Genomic DNA, 21386 nt, shown 5'->3' with positions numbered 1-21386 from the left:
GTCGAAGAGTGAGACTTTGTTTCTCAATTGTTCAAGTTTGTAATGTATTTGTTTTACCTGCTATGTATATAGAAAAGTTTACCTATAAATATATCTTGTACATCTGATCTCATCGCTTCCTGCCTGCGTTTGATCCAACAACTGCCGATCATCGTCCGAGAAGCTTCAAGTTCCAACGGTGAAGCGAGGACAGAGAACGAACGAAACATTACTGGGTGGATGCCTGATTTTCCCTTTATTCATTACTTCTCTCCACCTTGTGGGTTTCCGCAGAACTACTACGTCAAACTCTTGCCTTTGCTTCGTGTTGTCGACAAATTCGACTTTGCCCTGCCATCTGATAGCCGCCTGGTTAGCTCAGATGGTAAGAGCGGCTGCCCCGAAAAGGCGGTGGTCCCGGGTTCGAGTCCCGGACCAGGACGAATTTTTCTTCAACTATGAGGCTTTTCTTTTGAGGAACCCGTATGGGTTTCCTTTGTAGCAGTTGCTATGAACGGGTGGATGCCTGATTTTCCCTTTATTCATTGCTGGAGTTAGCACTTCGATGGCAGTCTTTCTCCTTTGCTTGCTGAGATGCAGTGCCAGGAATATTCATGTGTAGCTGCTGTAGGATTGCAGTGGACGCAAGCAGGTTCCCAGTGTTGAAGCGTAGGACAGCTTCCCCAACAGCAGCTTGCACGGCAAAGAGAGATGCATGCTGTTCCTTTGAGGCTCTCCAAATCACTGAGTGAAGGCTCCCATTCAAATTCTGTGCCTTGCCTCGCTGGCATCTCTAGAGCAAGGTTTTTTCGGATAGCCGCGTATATACAGGCAGCATTGCTTCTGCCACATGTTGTGGCAAGTTGTGATGCTCTCGCAGCATTATGATGACAGAACGTTGTCAGAACATTGCTGAGAGCCCGTACTCCTTGGCGGGGTCCTTGAAAGCATCATCGCTTTCTAGCTGCACCCGGGACACAGAACAAGTCCAAGGAACTCTTGTACGATGGATAAATCCACGATTGCAAACTCGGTTCCGCTGTTGTTGACGTCCTCTCTCGTATGGACACCCAGCAGCTTGAACTATCGCTCCATTGCAGACTGCGACGCCAGGCCTTTTTCCAGCGATCACTGCGTGCTTTCTTGAGTCATGAAGGAAACAGTGCCTATACGATCTGTGCCAACACACACGTGGCTTGGGCGGCGGATGAAGTGTTGATGCTAGACGTGCAGCTCGCAACTCGATCCAGTAGAATGTCCAGGCAGACCAGTAAATGGCAACTCCGAAAGTATGACAGGCCTAGCTGCCTTTTGTCGGGCATTCCGTTCATTCCACGGCTGCTTGACGCATAGTAGCCTTGAGAAGACGATCTCCTCCAGCCGGGCAGTGAAATGAACACCTTATCAAACGTGAATCAAGCGCGTAGAGAACATATACAGAGGCTTGATGATGCCAGAGATAAACAAACGTAGTGAAACGTGAGAGCGGTCGAGAGCGCGCCAAACAGGGCCAGACAAATAAGAGCAAGGCGCGCGGGGCTGTGCGCGCTTTGGCCAATCGGCGGCACTGAGGCATCCTTCAAAAATGACGCATTAGTGTCGGTTTCGCTTCATCGAAACCGACACTATTAGCAATTAGCAAAATGTGCACAAAGAAAACAGCTTCAAAACAAGTGCAAGATGGCGGCCACCACAATCGCAAATGGCAACTGCGCAAAGTTAGAACATTTTTGACCAAATTTTGCTAATTTCGCATTCATTCACTTTGGCCCGTTTAACTCTTTCCTTACCACAGAAAACGGCCGTTTTTGCTATGTGTCTACATCTCTTTTTTCTTGGGAAATTTTGTTGTACAATAGATTGTTATATATGAAAATGTAGCTGATTGTTTTGCCTTTGCAATGTAAATAAAATACAAAGTAATCACAGCGACATTTTTTTATATTTTATCTCTGAAAGCTGAAGAAAAGTAAGGAAAACACACATGCGAAGACACAAAATTGACACGGTACTTCACCACACATAGAAGAAAAAAAAACTGGAATATACAAATGATTGTCCGTGAACTCGGGTACACTTCCTGAAAATTTGAGCACTCTAGGTAAAAAAGTACATTTTCAAGCGACCTTTGAACTTGGCGCCCTTGACGCATGTGCCAATCGGCGAAACTGTTACTTGTACAGTGGAACCCCGTTCATACGTTTTTCACCGGACCGAGGAAAAAAAATGTAACAGCCGGGAAAACGCAACAGTGAGGAAAGCTCCGAAAATGAATGAAAAAAGTGCAGCTTCAACTATAGACAATTTATTTTCACAGAGTGCGCTTAGAACTTAACAAGAAATCTAGAATGGTGGCTTGCCATTTCTTTCGCTCGCTAGAAATCGCCACACGTTTCTCAATAGCCTGGAAGGCCGCATTGCTGTCAGCGTCGCTGTGAGGTGCGACGTACCTGCGGAGGAGGTCCAGAGCCGCGACGGCTTCTCCAAAGCTAGGATTTAACAACTCCCCGGCATCATGTGGCTTGTGCTCCTCGTCGTCACCGCGCCACGGCAATGGCAACGGACGAAGGAATATCCGCAGGAAATGTTGCCCTCTTTGGCGTAATCATGCTAACGTGCTAACGATTGTTTAGTATTGCTGCGGAGCGCGTGCGTCCGAGCAGCCCGGTTGCGCGCAGCATGGCGTGGTTTCGCGAGAAATGTAAACAAGAGAGGAGAGCTGGCCCGATAGGCGGAGCAACGCCATGAGCAACACCAACTTCCGGCTTCCCTTTAGCTACAGCTTCGCAAAGGGTGACGCCAGGGCCTCTCCCGAGTTTCCTTCCTCCGTGAGTCGAGCCGTCCAACAAACCATGCGGTGACCGTAATCACAGTGATAATAGTGAGAGCATTTTTCACGAATGGCCACCTAGTGGCGGCCTCTCGAACTGGCGTGCGGCTTTTTGCAGCCAGTTCCATAGCCAAGCCCGGTCAAAACTCGTCAAAAGCCAAAATGGCGGTTGGAGCGCGTTGCCTACTTTAGCCCAGGCGAGTTCGGGCTGCAACGCATCATGCGGGAACGTTTTCACAGCTACTACGTAACAGCGGGGTTCTTTATACATTGGATCCTATGGAAGCTGTGCCGGGACCGGATGAAAGCGACGTAGCAGCCGGGAAAACGCAGCAGTGAGGAACGTAACAGCGGGGTTCTACTGTAGTCTTGAAATAAAGGTGCACTTCACAGGTGCTGCAAAAAACATTTGGCTTCACTTCTTTCTTGGTTTTCTCATAGCACTGCTTACAGTTCCTTCGGTTGTCAACCTTCTCAGGCTTGTGGCAAAACCAGTCGGGTGGCAGATAAGAGATGCTGGCTGGTTGATCATCAAGATTCAAAATTTGCTTGATGAACATCTCTCGGAAAGAAAGCTGGTCAAAGCGGGCACTCGGACATAGCTCAGGAATATCGGGGTGCTCTTTCCGATGCTCTTGAAACAGAACAAAACTATTTACACAAGCAATATCTATGCAGTGGAAAAAGAGTGTTTTCCACCAGCGCACACATTTATGAAGCACATTGTATGTTCCAATGATCTGGTCAGATTTGTCAACGCCCAGCATACCTGTGTTGTACTCATGCGCCAACAAGGGCTTTCTTATGGTCCTCTCGCTCCACTTGTTGCTTACTTTTGCATGTCTCTTTGCAGGCACATGTTCATTGGCTGTATGAATGGTGCTCATAAGACTTGCAGCCCGACAGTCCTTCCACTGAAGAAACAAGGCATTTCCTTCTCTGATCCAATGATTGTCTCCACGTTCAGCTTTCTTTTCCCATTTTGAATCTTTCAGATCGCCAGGGAAGCCTCGACGATCTTTTCTCGTTGTTCCACATGCCAGCGTTGCACTGAAGGAGGTGTTCGAAAAGGTGCTTCGAAGTATAAAAATTGTCCATGTAAATTTTGTGTCCCTGTCCTAAATATTTATCACAAAGTTTACCCACTACATCAAAAGCCAATCCATGCGGTCCCGGTGTCTCCCGCTTGCCCGTGTAAACGAAGAACTGTAATGTGTATCCAGTTCCTGACTCGGCTAAAACCCACAATTTGTAGCCCCACTTCGTCACCTTGTCTCGAATATATTGCCAGATTCCCGAGCGTGCTTTAGATTTCACCATCCTTTCATCGACTGAAATGGCTTCCCGTGGCTGAAAAAATAGTGCCGACGCCTCGTTGATGTCTCGAAGTAGCGGGAGTACCTTCCGCAGTTTGCCAGCTGAAGCAGCACTATCATCCTCAGTGTCTGAGACATGCAAGAAAGCAAGCAGGGAGAAGAAAAGCTTCCTGCTCATGATCTTCCCTGGGAGTAGACCGCCATAGATTGTTCCGGTGTTCCAATACAAGTGGAGTCTAGGTAGTTGCACGATGCCCATGTAAATCAACAGCGCAATGAAATGCAACATCTCCGGGGGCGTGACCTCTAGTCAGGAGCCATCTGGCTGACTGAGCATAGCTGGGCTTCTAAAAAAAGTCTTCATCCACACATACTTGTTCGTGTGTGCACAGAAAGTGGAAATCATGTCAGCAGTAAAAAACATCATGAACATGTCCAGTGCAACGAGAAACCTAGCCGCCGCATCTCACTCGGGCGCAGCACGTCCAGGTGTACATCAGGTCCGCGTTTCGGTGGGAACCTGACTCGGCACGTGGGAACCTGACTCGGCACGGCACGGCACCCGTGTTTGGCAAAATATCCCTTCCGTATGTATAGTTGACACCCTGAAAGAAAAACGTAAACAGGTGTCGTCACGCGCATCGTATAACAGGGACATCCAAAACTATGCTTACCTTGCCATACTAGTTGAAGGTCTGGGCTGTGTAGACGAATCATCACTGTCGGAGTCGAAATCAGGTGATCCAGTGTCCTCTACGGACTCCTCATTACTGCTCATATCGATAATATTGGCATCAGAAGCAGCGGAATCACTTTGAAAAGACTTCTTTTTCAGCGGCGGGCGACGCGTTTTCGGCGGCATGTTTCGAAAACTCCGCGTTACCTTCTACGCTGTTATTTTCTTGTTTTTTTTTTTTGTTTTTTTTTTTTCCTTTTTTTTTTTGCAGGAGCCTTTGCGCCGGAACGCAAGAAAAACATGGTGTGCAGTAGTTCCTCTATTACTGGCCAGATGGCGCCACGCGTCCATAAGCCCTTGACCGCTGCAGCATTTTGCTTTCACCAGGAGTTTGGGCCTGATAGACAAAGAGTGCGATTAGCCACATCATCGTTTGATGTAATGTGATGGATGATATGTGGCCATCACTGCATTTTGAGTGGCATTTACATCTCCTTTTTGGGTCTTCAGAGTCCGTCCATAATGAGGGTAACTTGGAGATCAAGTCAGCTGTCAAGAGGCCCTTTCCACCAAGACTCTCATGTCCAGGGCCTCTGTGTTTTGCCACCAAGTTGCGCAAGGCCGTCCCCATGCGCTTTTGCACTTCATTCACGCAGTCCTCTTTTTCAATTGGGATTTACCCATACACTTCATCATCTTGCAAAGCAAGATAACTGCGGCTGTCCCCGTCACAAAGCACCATTGTATACCGCAGATTGTACCGCTCCACTGATCACCTGAAAAGGATGAGGGCAGCTTCCACCTCCATCTCCCCAGCTTTACTATTAGTGTTCTTCTGACACTTGTGGCCATTCTTCCAGGCTTCATAGGAAGGGTCACTCTCCTTAGGCCCCGACTCGCACCCAGCACAGAAATTGCTCAATACAACAAAGCCGAGCACAAGTCCGCTGAACAAATCGATCACGGTGCCGAGGCCGATATGGGACGCATGACCACGAGTCATCCATGACCCGGCATACGACACCGCGATGTTCCCAGTATGACCCACATTCAGTTTGGCGTAAAGTTTGCGAACCGACCGCATGCAGTCGCTCGTCAGATTACACGCCGCGCGATCAGCCGCTGGCGTCAACTTTGTCTTCACATAGCTCTGCCACGTTTTCGCGTGAAGAGCCCGACGGCTGATGCCCATCAACGAGAAAACGTCATTGAATGCAGTCTGTCGGTTCCCCGTTGCCTGCATGGCACGCATAGCCAAAACGTTCACGGCAAAGGGTTTCATTCGTTCAGCACTGTGAATGCGCGGCGAGCTCTACACTGACTCAATATCTCCACAGTTTGCGCACATAAAACGCAGCTTCACAGTGAGTCCGTATCCCCGTTCGTCTCGGACGATTTCTAAGGCACCATTGCAGATGTTGCAGTTTGCAAACTTTAATAAAGTGTTCACGACATTCAAATCCACAATCGTAAACGTAGTCCCATCAGGTGGGCGACGTGCATCATCAGTACTGTCACCCACGAACTTGCGTTTCCTCTCCATCGCTGGAGCGGAAGACAACTCCGATAGCTTTGCTTTGGCTTTCGCTTCCTCCTCCTCCAGCTCGGAGGGTTGCCGGTAGATCGTATCTTGCCGTACACAAGCGCTGGTCGAAGGGTCCACGGCAGACTGACTTGTCACAGTATCCACAGCAGCCGATGCGGTCGTTAGGCCTGCCGTTGCTGCATCGATGATTTTGGCATTGGATGCTGAGGTTGTGGCGTCCTGGGCATTTTGCAGTGTTGAGCAGCGTTTTTTCAAGTTTTCTATGAGCGTCCGGCGCACTTTTTTCGCTCCAAACTTGTGCCACATTCGAAATTTGCGCTCCGTTTCAGACATTGCATTGACACTGGGGCAAGATGGCGCACCTCAATGTGCGGCTCTAAGCGTGGAGCAGACGATGGCTGTGCAGTTCCACCAATCGGGAGGCAAGCTCAAGTCACGTGCACCAAGTGACGAATAGGAGGGCATTCTAGTACCCTTTTTTGCCGTGCAATTTCTAAGTGGCCAATGGCTGAATGGGGCCCGTTCTGGCGGGAATTTAAGGCAAAAGTCGCCTCTTTCAAATGAGACCAAGATGTCCGCACTAGCACACATGGAAGAGCAGGCGCGCGTTTCAGAAAATGTGCCGTTTCAGCGCAAGTTCTGCCTCAAATTCAGCTAGTACATGTCGTATAAGGCGTCCCTGCGGCTTAAATACTGATGTTATCTGTATGAAATTAACAATGCAGATGCAATAATAGCTGTACATTCCGAAAATGCAATAAAAAAAAAACTAGTTTTATGTGATTTTTGGTCGCCACAACCCGTGTCCCCCCTTAAAAGGTGTCAAGCATATGTAAAGTTCTGCGGTCACGGGACAAATATGCATTCTTCATTTAAACGTGTACGCTCACCATCTCCTGTCACAGTACAAGCACCACTATGCCTAATAAGTGTACTGGCAGGCCTTCAGAACTATTTCAGACGTGCCTGTGGCGATTTCAGCCATTGGAAGTAGTAAAGGGCATGGAATAATTTTTTTTACTGCCCAATTTTTCGGACATTTTCATCGCCCTTAGGGACTCTGAAAATCTTAGGTTGATTGTACAGCTTGTCTCGGATATATCGAACTCGAAGGGGATCACGAAATAATTTGACTGATTTATAACATATGCATACCTGAAGTGCAGTGCCGAAAAAAAAAAAAAAGTCTAAAAAAGAATGATGGCGGGGGCGGGGCATGACGTCTATGTCACGCAATCCTCGAGGTCCGGCATGGGAGAACGTAGGGAAGGAATTTTGCTTGCGGAGACTAGACGGGGCGATTGGAGAGGGAGCCTCGCTATGCAGTGGAGCTCGCCTGCTGAAATGGGTTCGCAACACTGAAATATTTTTATCTCGGCTATTAATCAGCCGATCTGAAAACTTTTTGAGGCAGGACGTTGTCTAGAGAGCACGTAACAACTTGCAGCATATAACCAAAATTTGCTATGGGGCCTGGTGAGGGGCCATTTAAAGGTGACTGCAGGCCGTCTGCCTTCATTGTTGGCAGTGATCAACAGTGGCGAGCAGCCGGGCCCAATAGCTGGAACGTTCAAATTTGCGACCCACGATCATCAGCTTCCTTGGCTGCCATCGCGAGTGTTGTGCTACTAGTACGGCTACGGGGCATTCGTGTCTGAGGCCGCGTATGTTTTGTCTCTGTGCAGTTACTACAACCCAACAGCCGTGAATGCCGTCAAGTACACAGAGCAGATGCAAAAGCGCAAGCTCCTGTGGAAGAAGCCCCAGCAGGAAGAAGTGGCTGCCGAAACTGAAGCGCCAAAGGTGAGCACGGGCGTACAGTGACGTGTCTGCCTGATACGTGTACGGGCGGCATATTTGATCCTCCACAGGGAGCATTAGAGTAGAAAATTGTAGACCAAGGGTACTGTTAATCGTCGGCAGTCAAACCTTGACACAGTGAAATCTCGGGATGTCACGAACTCCAGGGGACCACAGCAAATTGTTTATTATTCTGAGAGGTCATTATAGTGAAAGCCTCGAAATTAACCGTGCCTCCCATCAACCCATCAGTTGTCACGGTATGAGCTAGCTGCAAAAATGTCGCTGTTGGCTCTTGGCCCCCTCTGTTCCTATATTCCATAGATTCCACCAGGACGCATCAGCAAAGCACCATCTAGTAAGAGTGGCGCTTGCAACAGAGACGCTGAGGTAAGAAAACCATCAGAGGAAGCTCCACGTCTTCTCGAAAGCGAAGTTCTTTTTTTTTTTTTTTTTTTCACATTCTTTGCTTTAAACACCGCAACTGTCTCACTCGAGGCGAACGCCTGAAGTATTCTAGAAGCATATGCGTGTGTAAACAACACCATCTGGAAAGTGCGATCGTGTGGCATCCCCGCGAGCACGGAGGTTAAACTTCTCCGTGCTTGTAGCTGGTATGGCCGCCGAAAGAAGCACGAGAGAAAGAGGCATGTGCAGAAATCGGTGGCAAAAGAATAGAGATGCACCTTTGCTGCTAGATGAAGAAAAAGAATACAAAGCCTGATTTGTTGTCACCTCTGCAATTCAAGAAAAGTCCCCTCCTGCGCTTTGCATTCGGTGCCGCATCTCGGGTCTTCCGAACGTATGCACCACGGCATTCGCTTTCTGTGCCTTGTCGTCAGCTAGACTACTGTTCTGGCTGCCATGCAGGAGACATGAAAAGCTAAGAATCCCCAGATTTTTCAATATTGTGCTGCTGAGGCGTTGTTAGCATGACATGGAAAAACTGAATAACGATTGTTGTTCTGATTAGATTAGTATTCTGAATTACGTAGTACTGAAATATTTTCGCGTTGTGCAACTATAAGCAGTCGCCAGAGCATTTCTCAGGGATTCTACAAACCGGGACAACCGGGAATTCTCAGGGATCTTGAGTAGACTGGAAGAACTCGGAGAAAACTCAGGAAATTTGTGCTTCTATCAGGGAACATTAGCTGCAATTTTGAAAGGAAACGAAAGTCGTGGTAATGGTGGCTCAAGTAACAGAGGAATTGTAACAAATTGTCTTTGACGCCACGTCGTTGGCTGGAGTTGCCAGAGTACAGTCAACAAGCGACTTTCCGGACAGACAGCTTCGCGGCATCACTACGCACCCCATAGGGTCAATGTATAAGAACGTCTGAAATTCCGGACACAATAACCCTTCGCCGACCGATTTGCCACTGCCGGTTCCCGAAAGTCAGCTTTGCCTCAACGCAGCAGTGTTACGCTGTGAAGCATAACAAGTGCGGGAAGGAGCAACTTTCGCGGGACAGTGTGTATTCCTTAATTATGCACGCGTGCACGCTCCCGTCACAGTACGAGTACTGATATGCCTAATATGTGTACTGGCAGGCCTTCAGAGGTTTTTCGGACGTGTCTGTGGCGATTTGAGCCCTTAAGGGCTGTAAAAGACATGCATTCATTTTTTCGGATGCTTTCACGGCCCGTAGGGAGTCCGAAAAATCGGACGCTGACTGTACAACTGTCCAAGAGGATGCTTCAAATAGTCATGCGGCGAATGCACAGCTGAAGGGGAACAAGAAGACAAAGGACGTAGACATTGAGAAATGAACGGGAAAGGAAGCATGTTGCCGCTTTTTTGAAGGGGCTTGCACTCTAAAAGCAAAGTTTTGGCTGACGCCAAGATGTAGGTGCCCCTCATCCAAGCAAAAAAAAAAGAAACTCTTTAGAACATTAAAACGCAACACTGAGGCGTTGTGCGTGAGCTGAGAGTATGTCAGGACAGTTGAGGTTGACTTGGCAGCTATTGTGAGAGAATCTCACTTGTGATAAAGTTCGGGCCTCAAACCAATTAGCTTGCTATCAGTTGATAGAAATAGCTCATATTCGAAAATATTCTGTATGCACCTCTTTCTTATTCATATTTGAAAATGTTTGACTTGATTTGCAATGGGCTTTACTATTTCTTTCGAAGATATCTTATTCGCTGTGCATTCTACATAACCCCTCCCTTCTGTTTTCTTTTTGAATAAAATAAACACTACCCCTTACTATAATTGTTTTGTTTTAATTTTTTAACATGCTTACTAGAGAGTGACACCATTAGGTGACATGATGTAGGGAGCCCGTCTTGACATAAAACAAAGCTCTGTGTCACTCAGGGAATATTGCAGAGGCACTCGGGGAAAACCTGGAAAACTCAGGGAATTTGGAAATGCCAACTTGGTAGACACCCTGATTTATGGAAAGTTTGCCAATCTGAAAAGCTTGTTAATGTCGTGTTCATGGTAACGAGGTCTCACTGTATAATGAAGTGAATGTAAAATCTGGTTGGTCTGCTTTAATTCAGAGGAGTATTTTACTGCTACACACGAAATAAAAAAAATGTGGGATCCGACGCAGTGTCGGTTCTAGCAAAACAAGTATTTGCTTACGCATGCCTCAACATGTGTATTCTCTTACCAAAGCCGACCTGTTTTTGAGGCACCTGATTTTTTTTTATCTGTAAGTGGCATTGCCACTTACCCTAGCACCAATGCACAATGATAATCAAGATTTCGGATGCCACACAATGTGTTAAGGCAGCAGCAGGCTCTATGTACAAGCATGGTGGTGATGGGAAGAGCCGCCACGCTCTGGAGAAACACCGCCGCATGGTTCGCGTGTGACAGTCAGCGCACACTCGAAAGTCGCAACGTCATGATCGCTTTGTTGCCATGTGGCATGCGTAATCTCACTGAAGTGGTGCTGTGCAGGGCACAAAGCCACCCGAGAAAAACGTCCGGCTGCGCACACTGGCAGCCCACAGGTAGCAGAAGACACCCATTGTCAGTACAGTGCGTGGAAATACAGATGGACGCGCACTTGCTTAACAGTGTTAACAGATCCAAGGTCTGCGCGAGCTGTGCGTGCGGCCAGGCGGAGATGACTCCCTGTGAACGTGCGTTCTCACTCCTACCCTGTAGAATCCTTGTCATCGGCTTAAATGCATTTGTGGATTTGCGTCTTTCAGGTGTAGGTAGCTCCTCTCTTTTCTTCAGTTTTGACTGCCAGTTTGCGTGTTTCTGAAAAAACATTTCGAAATGAGTTATTTTCCGTGGTCCCGCGAGACCTGTTATACAGTCGGCTCTCAATACAACGAACCCTGATAATCCAACAAAATATGGCAGTTTTATTCGAAACGCCTCGCTTCCAAAACTTTATTCGCAATGTCTGAACTTTATTGTGAAGAGTGAGTGACTAACACCCAAAATAAAGTCAGTTTCGCTTGAAAGGCGAAGCATCGATTACGATAGCAAATTAAGCAAGATAAGTGCAGCATCAGTGAGCAAATCGACTTTCATGTTCTCTCTCGCTCGCCTCAACGCGAACTAAACATCGAAAGCACAGCGAATACGAAGCTGCCAGCACAGGGCACACTTTGTCCAGATCGCAGATCACTTTGAAAACAAGGCCCCTGTGCGCGCACTCTGTCCACCTCACAGATAGCTTTCAAGATACGGCGGCCACGTCGGAAGCAGCCGCTGCCAGAATAAAAACCCCTCTTCCACCTTGCCCCCCACCCACCCCCCCTCGTGCCTCGCGCACAGAGAAAGACTGTGCATTTCTGCCCCGCCTTCCTTCCTTGTATGCGTGCTATATTTATCCCCAGTCATCGGCTGACCCTCGCAAGTCAGATGTCGGCCTGTGTCGACACATCAAAAGTAAAGTTTATACGTCCGATTTTTACAAAAATGTCGCTAATTTCGTCCGCTGTAGCCGATAGTTTGTTGTAGTGTGGTCTGTTAAAAGCGAACTTCGTTGCATTAATAATATAGGTAGAGGAAACTAAGGTTGAAATAAGGTTCATTATATTCGAAAGTTTGTCGTACGTGGGTCCGTTGTAGACTGTATCGAGATTTCACTGTAGCACCTACTAGTTTGTCTTGGGGCATATGCAAGTCTGCAGAATGCCATAAACATACAGCATGACTTCGTTGCTGCTGGCTTAGCTTTTAAATAGCTCGTTTTGAATTAGCTTTTGTAATGATGGCGACATATAGCTGTCGTAATGTATAAATTAAAAGTTGTTCCGGCACGGTCTTCTGGTGAGTGGCGTTCGCAGGCTCCAATAGTAGCAATCGTAGGCTGTTGCCAACATCCTGAACGCTGTTCTGCTTTTATGTGTACAGTCGCCGACCGATTTTCCGGACTCCGAAAATTCGGACATGCCCGATTATTCGGTCAGCCTCGCGGCACCGCCATTCTTCCCATAGACCATAATGTATAACAACTGCCGAAAGTTCGGACACCTTGCAACCTCTCGTCTGATTTTTCGGACACTCCTTGAGCCAACTCGGTCGAGAGCACCATGCACCGACTCTGATCGGTGCATGGTTCGACTTGCTGAGCGCCATTTTTGTTTTGCACGGAGCTTCCTTGCTGCCCCACGAAGTGGCCCTACTGGAAATCCCCGCTCATCATCGTTTCTGCCTGGTTAGATAGTGGCTCTGCAGCAGTTCCGGTTTCAGCTTAGTAAGCCATATCAAGACAATCCAGCAGCTGATTTGTTTCTTCGCGCAAGATGCTGCGAGCAGGCCGCGTTTTTCGTTTGTGCGACTGGTGTCGGCACGGTGGTGTTTGCTTTGTGTGCTGTGTCGAGGTTTCGGTGAACCAACGCGGCATACGTAAACATCGCGTCAAGGGTTTAATGGCGCCGACAGTGCCCGCGCAGACTGCGCTGGGGAATGCCGGCAAGCGGGTGCCGGGAGGCCTAAGACTTGTCGCCTTCCGATGTGCTCCCTACTGACGCGGAAAATGTTCTGCCGAGACCTGCGCAGTGGTTGCATTGCGATTCCGGACACCGTCTCATTTGACAGTTTCATAGGTGCTGACATGCGCAGAACTCGACGACGGCGAGATCATTCATCAGGTTTCTGCTGCACCGTCGGACGACGACTCCGAGTCGGAAGATGACGCACCATGTGCTACGCTGCCGTCGCATGCGGAGCCTGTACAAGCAGTGACTGTGCTTTCAGCCGCTAATAGTGACCGTACGACCCTCTCCGAGATTCAGGCTTATCTGATTGCGCGTAAACGGAACAGCGTGCAACGGGGCATTCACGATTTCTTCCAAGCCTACTGCCGAGCCCGAATAAGTGCGTGGAAATAAAGGATTTAATTTTTTTTCTTAATCTGTTTTTTCGGACACCTGTTTATTCGGACATTTTCGCAGTCCCCGTGAGGTCCGAATAAACGGTCGGCGACTGTAATTGTAATGTGCAGGGTGTATACCAACAGGGAAAACTGAGAAATTGTGCTTCTATCAGGGATAATTAGCTGTCATTTTATTAAAAGGGAACGAAAGGCTGGCTCGAGTAAAAGAGAGGAATCAGGACGAATTGTCTTCGACACTGTGTCATTGGCCGGTGGAGTTGCCAGTGTACAGGCGACAACTGATTTTCCCTTCGGTGGACTTTTTGCTGCGACCGCAGGTCTGAAACAGCATTAGCCAAAGCCAGCCCCGCTATTTTGATTATCTTGCTTTGCAGATCCGCTGGCAGCCGTAGCCACCGCTGCAGTAGCGCTAGGCCTAGCTGCTTCGACGTTTGCTATAAAGCTTCTTAAAGAACCGTTGGCTGTGCTTTTCATTGAAAGAATTCACCGCTGTCAGCAATGGCACTGACTCTGCCTCTGTAATCCTCACGATTGGCTTCGAAGCTTAGAAAGCCTGATGCATTGGATAATGCCGGTTGCAAAAGCCAGCTTCGCTTCAGCACAGCGATGTTACGCGGTGAAGCATACATGAAGTATTGCGGTGAAGTTTAACATGCATGGGAAGGGGCAATTGTTATGGGACACAGTATGTATTCCCTAATTATGCACACATGCACCCGCCATATTCTGTTGTAGTATGAGCGTTCATATGTGTAATAAGTGTACTGGCAGGCCTTCAGTGGTTTGTCAGACGTACCTGTGGCAATTTGAGCCCTTAAGGGGCAGCAAAAGACATTCATTCATTTTTTTTTACGTTTTCATGGCTCCTGTGGGAGTCCGAAAAATCGGATGTTGACCGTACAACTCACTGACCAAGAGGAGGCTTCAAATGGTCCGTAGGGCGAACACGCGACAGAACGAGGACGAGAACACAAAGGACCGATGCTTTGAGGAATGCACAGGAAAGGAAGCATGCCGCCACTTCTTAGGAGCTTGAGCTCAAAAATAAGTGTTGGCTGACGTCGAGATGCAGGTGGCCCTCATCCAAAACAAAATAAGCTCTTTAAATGAGTGACACGCAACACCGGCATTGTGTGCAGGAGAGGATGTCGGGACAGTTGAGGGTTGACTTTGCAGCTCCTGAGAGAATCTCACTCGTGACAAAGTTTGGGCCTGATACCAATGAGCTTGCTATCCGTTGATAGAAATAGCTCATTTGCTCTATTTATTCATATTTGAAAATGTTCGACTCAATTTGCAATGGGCTTTACCATTTTTTATTCGAAGATAGTTTGTTCGCTGTGCATTTTACTAACCCCTCCCCTCAGTTTTCTATATTGAATAAAATGAAGGCTACTCCTTTCTATTCAAACTGGATTAGTTAGTTTTTAGTTTTTAACATGCTTACTAGAGAGTGACAGCATCGAGCGACATGGTATCAGCCAATCCTAACATAAAACAGTTCTGTGTCACTCTGGCAATTTTGCAAAGGCACTCGGGGAAAACTCGGAAACTTGAAAATGTCAACTTGGTAGACACCCTGTTTGCCGGTAATTTACGGAACCACGTCTTTTGAAAAAAAGGAAAGAGATCTGTGTTCTAGAATCTGGTAAAGGGACACTAAAGGTTACCAGAAAGTCAAGTTAAAGTGATAAAGCAATGCTCTAGAACGTCTAAGGCATCAATATAATCGCGAACAGAGCTTTAGTAACCCAGAAATTGAGGTAAATGCATGACACGATTTGAGACCCCCCAGCAACATTCTGGTACTAGCCCGATGACGAAAGCACTCCTCATCATAATTTATGTCAGTATACTCAACTACTCGTATTAAAAAGATAATTTCACTAGATTATAAGACGGAAGAAAATGGTACTTGTCTGCTTCTATTCGATTCTAAGAAAAAAATAACATTTTGACGTTACCCTTGAGTAGTATGGGTGATCGAAAGGTTTCATTTGCACGACTCTGCGCGCTCGACTGTGCGCCGCGCGCGCTTTGGAGTTTCAGTTGTTTCTTTATCGCGTCGTGCTGCGGTTGTCCTGCTGGCTTGCAAAACTTGCATTTGGAACAAGCAGGGAGAATGCCATCTATGTGATGTCGTGGGATGCGCGAACGAACGGTCTGTGGAACTGGGCCAAGGGCAGTTGCAGCGGTGAATCACTGTGTGCCAACGAGTGAACCTCTTCGTTCGAAGTGGTTAAGTGCCGTACCTCTGCCACAGCACGCTGGCAAAGAGCCGAAAAATCACGTAGTCTGCTCGCTGCACTTTCGTCCAAAGGATTAAGAGTTCAACACCGACTTACTGAAATTGCGTGAAGTGCCTTTCAAAGCAGGCCGTCGTCGTAGTAGTACGCAACGACGCCAGCAGCGCGAGCCCTCAAAAGCAGGTCACTTTCATCAGTGCTTAAATCGCTGAACTCGAGCCCAGCATCGCGAGCTAATGTGTCGTTGTCAGGGTCATCCATTGCAACGAGCGTCGAAGTTGGCGTCATAAAATAAAGAACCAGCTTATCATTGTGCGCTTTCCCTTCCGCTAGCCACCATAGTTCCGCTTTCGCGCTGCTGTCGGCTCTGTCTTGGCTCTTTCTGGCCGCGCGTTTGTGTTTTGTGCAGAAAAGCTGTAGCGCCGTCTGCGGGAACCGTTTTACTCACCGACGGCGCAACGTCACTATGAGACCATGACGTCAATACTCCTCGATCAGAGGGCGGGTGATTTGTACTGCGCTAGAGGTATGCGGACGCTTCAGAACGCATTTTCTTTTAAAATAAGTCTTTTCTTCGCACGAAACAAGCATTTCGAGGTTTCTGGGATGGTATTTCAACAGTCCACGTTGACTTAATATGAACCTTTACTGTCCCTTTAAATAGGCCAATGACTGTGTGTAGCACTAAAAACAGTATGGTATTAGTCGACATTGTGCCACTCCATGTTCCACAAATAATGCGGACCTGCAGTCTGAACTATGATTGATTGTGCCTCTTATGTGCTTATTTCAGCCACAGCCCAACTCAACATGTGCCAAGGTGTGGGAGAAGATGACCTTTGCCCAGGACGACGACGGCAAGATGACTGCCAAGTTCCGCAAGCTCATGGGCATCCGTGGCGAACCGCCGCCGCCCACTGATAAGCCAGACCCTGCAGTCAACCCCCTGCTGAAGCAGCAGGAGAAGCTGTTCCATGACCTGGACCAGCAGTACGAAGCAGCGCGCGTCTCCACACACACGCACCGTGGTGTCGGGCTTGGCTACAGCTCACAGATGGCAGCCTTCTTTCAGCAGACCAACCTAAACAATAAGTGAACAGTGAAGGCCCTGGATGGATGACCGGCTTTGTACATAGACATTTTGAGGAGCTGTATTTTTTTTGGTGGGATGTTTGCGTCGTTCTGTGCAGTGCACCCTCTGAGGTGACTTTTTGTTGAAACATCACTTGCCGACACCCCGTAACCCACCTTTGAGCCGACCAACCCTGAACAGTAGGCAAACGCTTGCTAGGAATGGGCTGCATGGGCTACCGACAGACTCTCGAAGAGGGTGGGCTCTCGGCAGAGAGCACGTGATCACACTAACCTGCATGACGGGAGAAATTGAAGCTGTGGATCAACTGTGTTACGTGTACATATACAGACAGCGTTTTTTCTTGGCAAGAGAGTAGGCCTCAGCTGTCGCAGTAAGCGGAGTGACTTTCAGTAAGCTTGATGTCTGCATGACTGGTGCCACTGCCGACGGATATCTCTGCAGGTTACAAGAGAGTAGCCGTGGCTTTGTTCGGCACGTGGCAAAGCGCTCTGCTCTGCCTTACAGATTTGGGTGGGTGGCACTGGAGGAAGCAGCATCTCATGATCAGTGGGGCATGTTGAAGTCCATCAAGATTCTGTTGCTGCAGAGCTCCCCGACACTTGGCTTTGGCACAGCAGGCTGTGCGAGATGCTAGCTTGGCATGCAGTGAGGTGCATCTTTTCATGGGGGCCCCACTGTGCCTCACTTTATGCTGAAGCTGCATAACACTGCACGACTGTTGCCCACTGAAGTGTCTCATTTTGTGTGTGTGTCAAGAGTTAGACAAGCCAATGGTCTTTGAGGCATATTAAGCAAGCTACACTGTTGGTAGATTTGGCTTAGGGAGTCTTGCTTGTATACTGCTGTGGCACTGTTTCATGTCTGTACAGTCACATGTGACATTTTTCACTGATGTTTGAGAGATTTGACCAAAGAAGCTTCACCATTTGTTCGTCAGCAGCTGCCTTCAATTAAAAATGAGGACTACTTCCTTGGTGCAAAATTTGGTGGCACTGGAATAGTATATAAAGTCCTGAAAGATGCCTCGTGTCTATTCCCTTAAAATCATGACGGGAATCTGAACTGTTGCTATCGTAGATTGTTTCTATAAACTAAAAAAAAAATTTTGCGGCTCGTTTTGAAATTGTAAGCATCAGTGTCTCGCATAAAAGTAAGACGAAGCAATTGATCAGAAACACTTTAGTAACCACATGGCTAACTATTGTACATACTTATTGACTTTGCCAGCATTAGCAGAGTCGTTGAGAGAAGTTTCACTTCTCCACAAATGACAGTTATCAAGTATTTTTCAAAGGGCCCCTGACCAGAGCTCGCGTGAAAGTTCCGTTATACACTGGAAGTCTCAAGGTGCCGTCAGGGGGACATTTTACTGCAGTAATGTTTCAGTTGGGTGCATTATTAAACGAGAAATTGAAATGTCGCATTGCCGTGTGGGCAGGAGGCCAAATTCACTGCAAACGTAGGCCCACTCTCCCTTGGCCTCGAGTAGCATTGCAAGCAACATTACTTTGCCAAGTCGCTGAGCCATGCATTCTAAAAGGTTGCAGAAATTTGCACCTCTTCCTGTTTACCATCCTCCTTGCTCATTTCCTGCCTTGGCAAAGAATGAGAGGGAGGGACTGCGCCCCATTTACATCGCGGCTTCCCCCCCGTTTTGCTTTGCAGCACTTTTCGAGTTGATGTTGTGCACCCAAGCCACATACCGTATTTAATCAAACCTGGATCGGCCCCAATTCTAAGCCAACCCCTGAAGCCGGAACGTAGGCCGAACAAAAAAAGTGAGAACAGCATTCGCAAACTGAGAACATTTATTCAATATGCACATGCGGAGCTCTCTCTAAGGCATCGCTGCTAGCCTCATCGCTATCTTCCTTATCGCCGTCACCTCGTTGTGGCTCACGAAAAGTGTCTCCCATTGCCCCCTCCAACAATGGATTTCTTTCTCATCGATACTGAAGTCCCACCTGACTTAAATGTTTGACAATGCATCTGCGGATAGCACAACATTTCATTTGAAAGCGGCACTATAGTTGCATCGCCTGTTTGGTGCCACTACGATAATGCCACGCCGCATGCTGATGTGACACAGGCCAGAACGGCGACGTCGCTTTTGTACTTCAGTTTGCTATTGGCGTGGCTAGTAGCAGTTGCATTACTGACTTTTCTAGATGGCACTAGATATGCAGCATATTTCAGGAAAAATACAATTTATGGTAACTCAAACGGAAGCTCATTACTTTTCGAAACGAGATCAGGATGCCTCGGAACACACACTTGTAAAGTGAGATATAAGAAGGAAGACGCATGTGCTTGCTGCGGTAAGGCTAGGGAAGCTATGAAGCATGTTTTATTAGAATGTGAAGATATTTTCCCAGCGGTCGGTTTGGGCACCTCTGGCCTCCTTGAAGCCCTTGGTTTAAACATGTCCGCAGTAGAGATTAGAAGGTAGAGAAGAGGTAGAAGATTGGTGAAAGAAAAGTAGGGAAACTACAAACAATGCAGGTGTACAAAAACTAAATTCGCAGCAGGGGTTCAGAAAGTTTCGTTATGAGAATTCGTGTGTGTGTGTGTTTTACCATAGGTAGGACATAAGGCAATATAATAGCAAGTGCTTGATGGTGCAATCCACTGCCCTGTTCCAAAGGGGACACTCGGAGCATCCATTCATCCATTTATCATGTTGAACTAAAAACTGGCGTGTTTTTTTAATATCCTCAAATCTAAGCCGACCCTAGAGCATGGTATATGATTACTTGAAGAACAAAAGTACCGGCCTAGATTCCATTAAATAAGTTAATCGGTCACGTTGCAGGCAGTGCGTCTGATGTAGAGGCGTTCATGTGTGTGCGACCTTGATTTAACTCCGGCAGGAAGTGGGACTCCAAAAGAAAGGATTCACAGCTTTAGTTCGAAATGTCGGCTGTTCTCTTGCCATTACACGGCGATACTTTGTAGCTGCAGTCATCAGCTTATGTTTACACACTGCGCTTGTCTGTATGCAATGCCGAAACTTGGTGAGAGGCCTGTTAAAGTGTGGTGTGCAGGCTTCTGATGCCCTCGAGACTGTCTGGGGCATCAAAGGGAAAGTTGCTGGGATGGCATTCAGCGCATGTATTCGCAGGGCCCCCAATTTAAAGGGCAACGCTTGCGGACTCGCATCTTTAGGTCACGATAACTGAAGAAATGTGCGGTATGTTTAACCAAATTTCGGAGATGCAAACGGGTCAGGAATGCGGAAAACAAAAATTGAAAGTTCGAATTTAGGCCGATTCTCGATCCCGAACAACCGGTCCCCCCCCCCCCCTTAATGTGGCATGGGCCTCAAGCTTTTACGGTGCAAACAGGAAGTCTTGGGCCTGTGTGCTTTGTCGAACACAGCTGTTGTAGCAGGTCAAAGGGTTAACTACTATACTAGCGAAGCACTCCGACTTTTTCAAAGAAGTGAAATGAACGTTCGTTTCTGAGCATGTAAAAATAGATGTACTTTTTTTAACAAGTGTGAATTTTCAAAGGTTTACTTTGCACACAAATTCAACAGTGCTGCCACATGTTAGTTTTTAGGGAAGGCTGTTGAAGTTTCATATGTTGTGCACCATACAAATGTGCCGCATTTGTCATGTAAATGGAATGTCATATTTTCAGCTGTAAATATACAACATTGTGTGCACATGCCTCATGAGCTGTGTGCTCATTTTTTTGAGCTCCTATAAACAGGCGCAATAAAGTTTTGCTGTTTATTCTGTGTCTAACTTGTGTGGTATAAAGTGCTCAGGCACGTTACACACTTGTCCATTTAATTAGTATAGAGGAAAGGGGTGGGGCATGGATCATTATCATCATCAGCCTATTTTATTGCCACAGCAGGATGAAGACCTCTCCCCGCGGATAAGACTGCTCAAAGTAGGTGCAGTGCAGTTTTGTAGGTGGAGCTTGTACTGAATTCTTTGTTATCAAACAGCTTCCGTTGCTTTTTTCACCATCATCACCAGCCTGGTTACGCCCACTGCAGGGCAAAGGCCTCTCCCATACTTCTCCAACTACCCTGGTCATGTACTAATTGTGGCCATGTTGTCCCTGCAAACTTCTGAATCTCATCCGCCCACCTAACTTTCTGCCGCCCCCTGCTACGCTCTTGCATTTTTTTAGTCTGGACCAAATCTTTTTTTCAGTTCTGTACTCTTTTTTTTTTTTTTTCCAGTTCTCCATATAAGTGTGTATGCACCATGAGTAAAAAAACGCCAAGTAACCAGTCATCACTTCACTGGATTGCCCCCTTTCAAGGACACTGCCTGGACTTGACAGTTCCTGTATCTTTTGGGGAGCCCTGACTTTAGAATTTCAGTCCCAGGGATCTTTGCTCTGTCCTGTTAAATGTGCATCTGTTATTGTTGCTGACAATTCATGGGCGCCGATTTACTTTCTCATTGCTGCTGGTCTTTCTTGTATGTGAACGTGTAATCTTTAGCTTTCCACACCATTTACCTGGGCCTATAAGTTTGCGATGGCTATCATTTTGAGTAGTCCATTAGACTGTTCTTCGTCTTGCCTACTCCATGTACTTGCAACGAAGGCTAAGGT

The 21386-nt window shown here is 47.4% G+C and overlaps 1 protein-coding gene and 1 non-coding gene across 6 annotated transcripts in view; both read left to right on the top strand.

Annotated features, from left to right (window-relative positions):
- LOC126524658 (uncharacterized) overlaps window positions 1–20545 on the top strand; it is a 30523-nt gene extending 9978 nt beyond the window's left edge. For 4 of the 5 annotated variants that reach the window (XM_072287336.1, XM_050172962.3, XM_055067417.2 and 1 more), the window contains 3 exons: window positions 8033–8150; window positions 8472–8537; window positions 16506–20545. In XM_072287336.1, coding sequence (XP_072143437.1) covers window positions 8033–8150; window positions 8472–8537; window positions 16506–16808 — 487 coding nt within the window. In that variant the 3' untranslated portion in view covers window positions 16809–20545. The remainder of the gene's footprint in view (window positions 1–8032; window positions 8151–8471; window positions 8538–16505) is intronic. The other variant, XM_055067418.2, reaches the window with a different exon arrangement.
- Window positions 347–422, top strand: TRNAF-GAA (transfer RNA phenylalanine (anticodon GAA)). The gene has a single exon. It is a non-coding gene; the product is annotated as a tRNA-Phe (tRNA).
- Window positions 20546–21386: the final 841 nt, after the last annotated feature.

The sequence above is a fragment of the Dermacentor andersoni genome, chromosome 3, assembly GCF_023375885.2.
Source record: "Dermacentor andersoni chromosome 3, qqDerAnde1_hic_scaffold, whole genome shotgun sequence".
Classification (NCBI taxonomy): Eukaryota; Metazoa; Arthropoda; class Arachnida; order Ixodida; family Ixodidae; genus Dermacentor; species Dermacentor andersoni.
The sequence above is the reverse complement of the archived record's forward strand: the minus strand, read 5'-3'. Positions and strand labels throughout refer to the sequence as shown.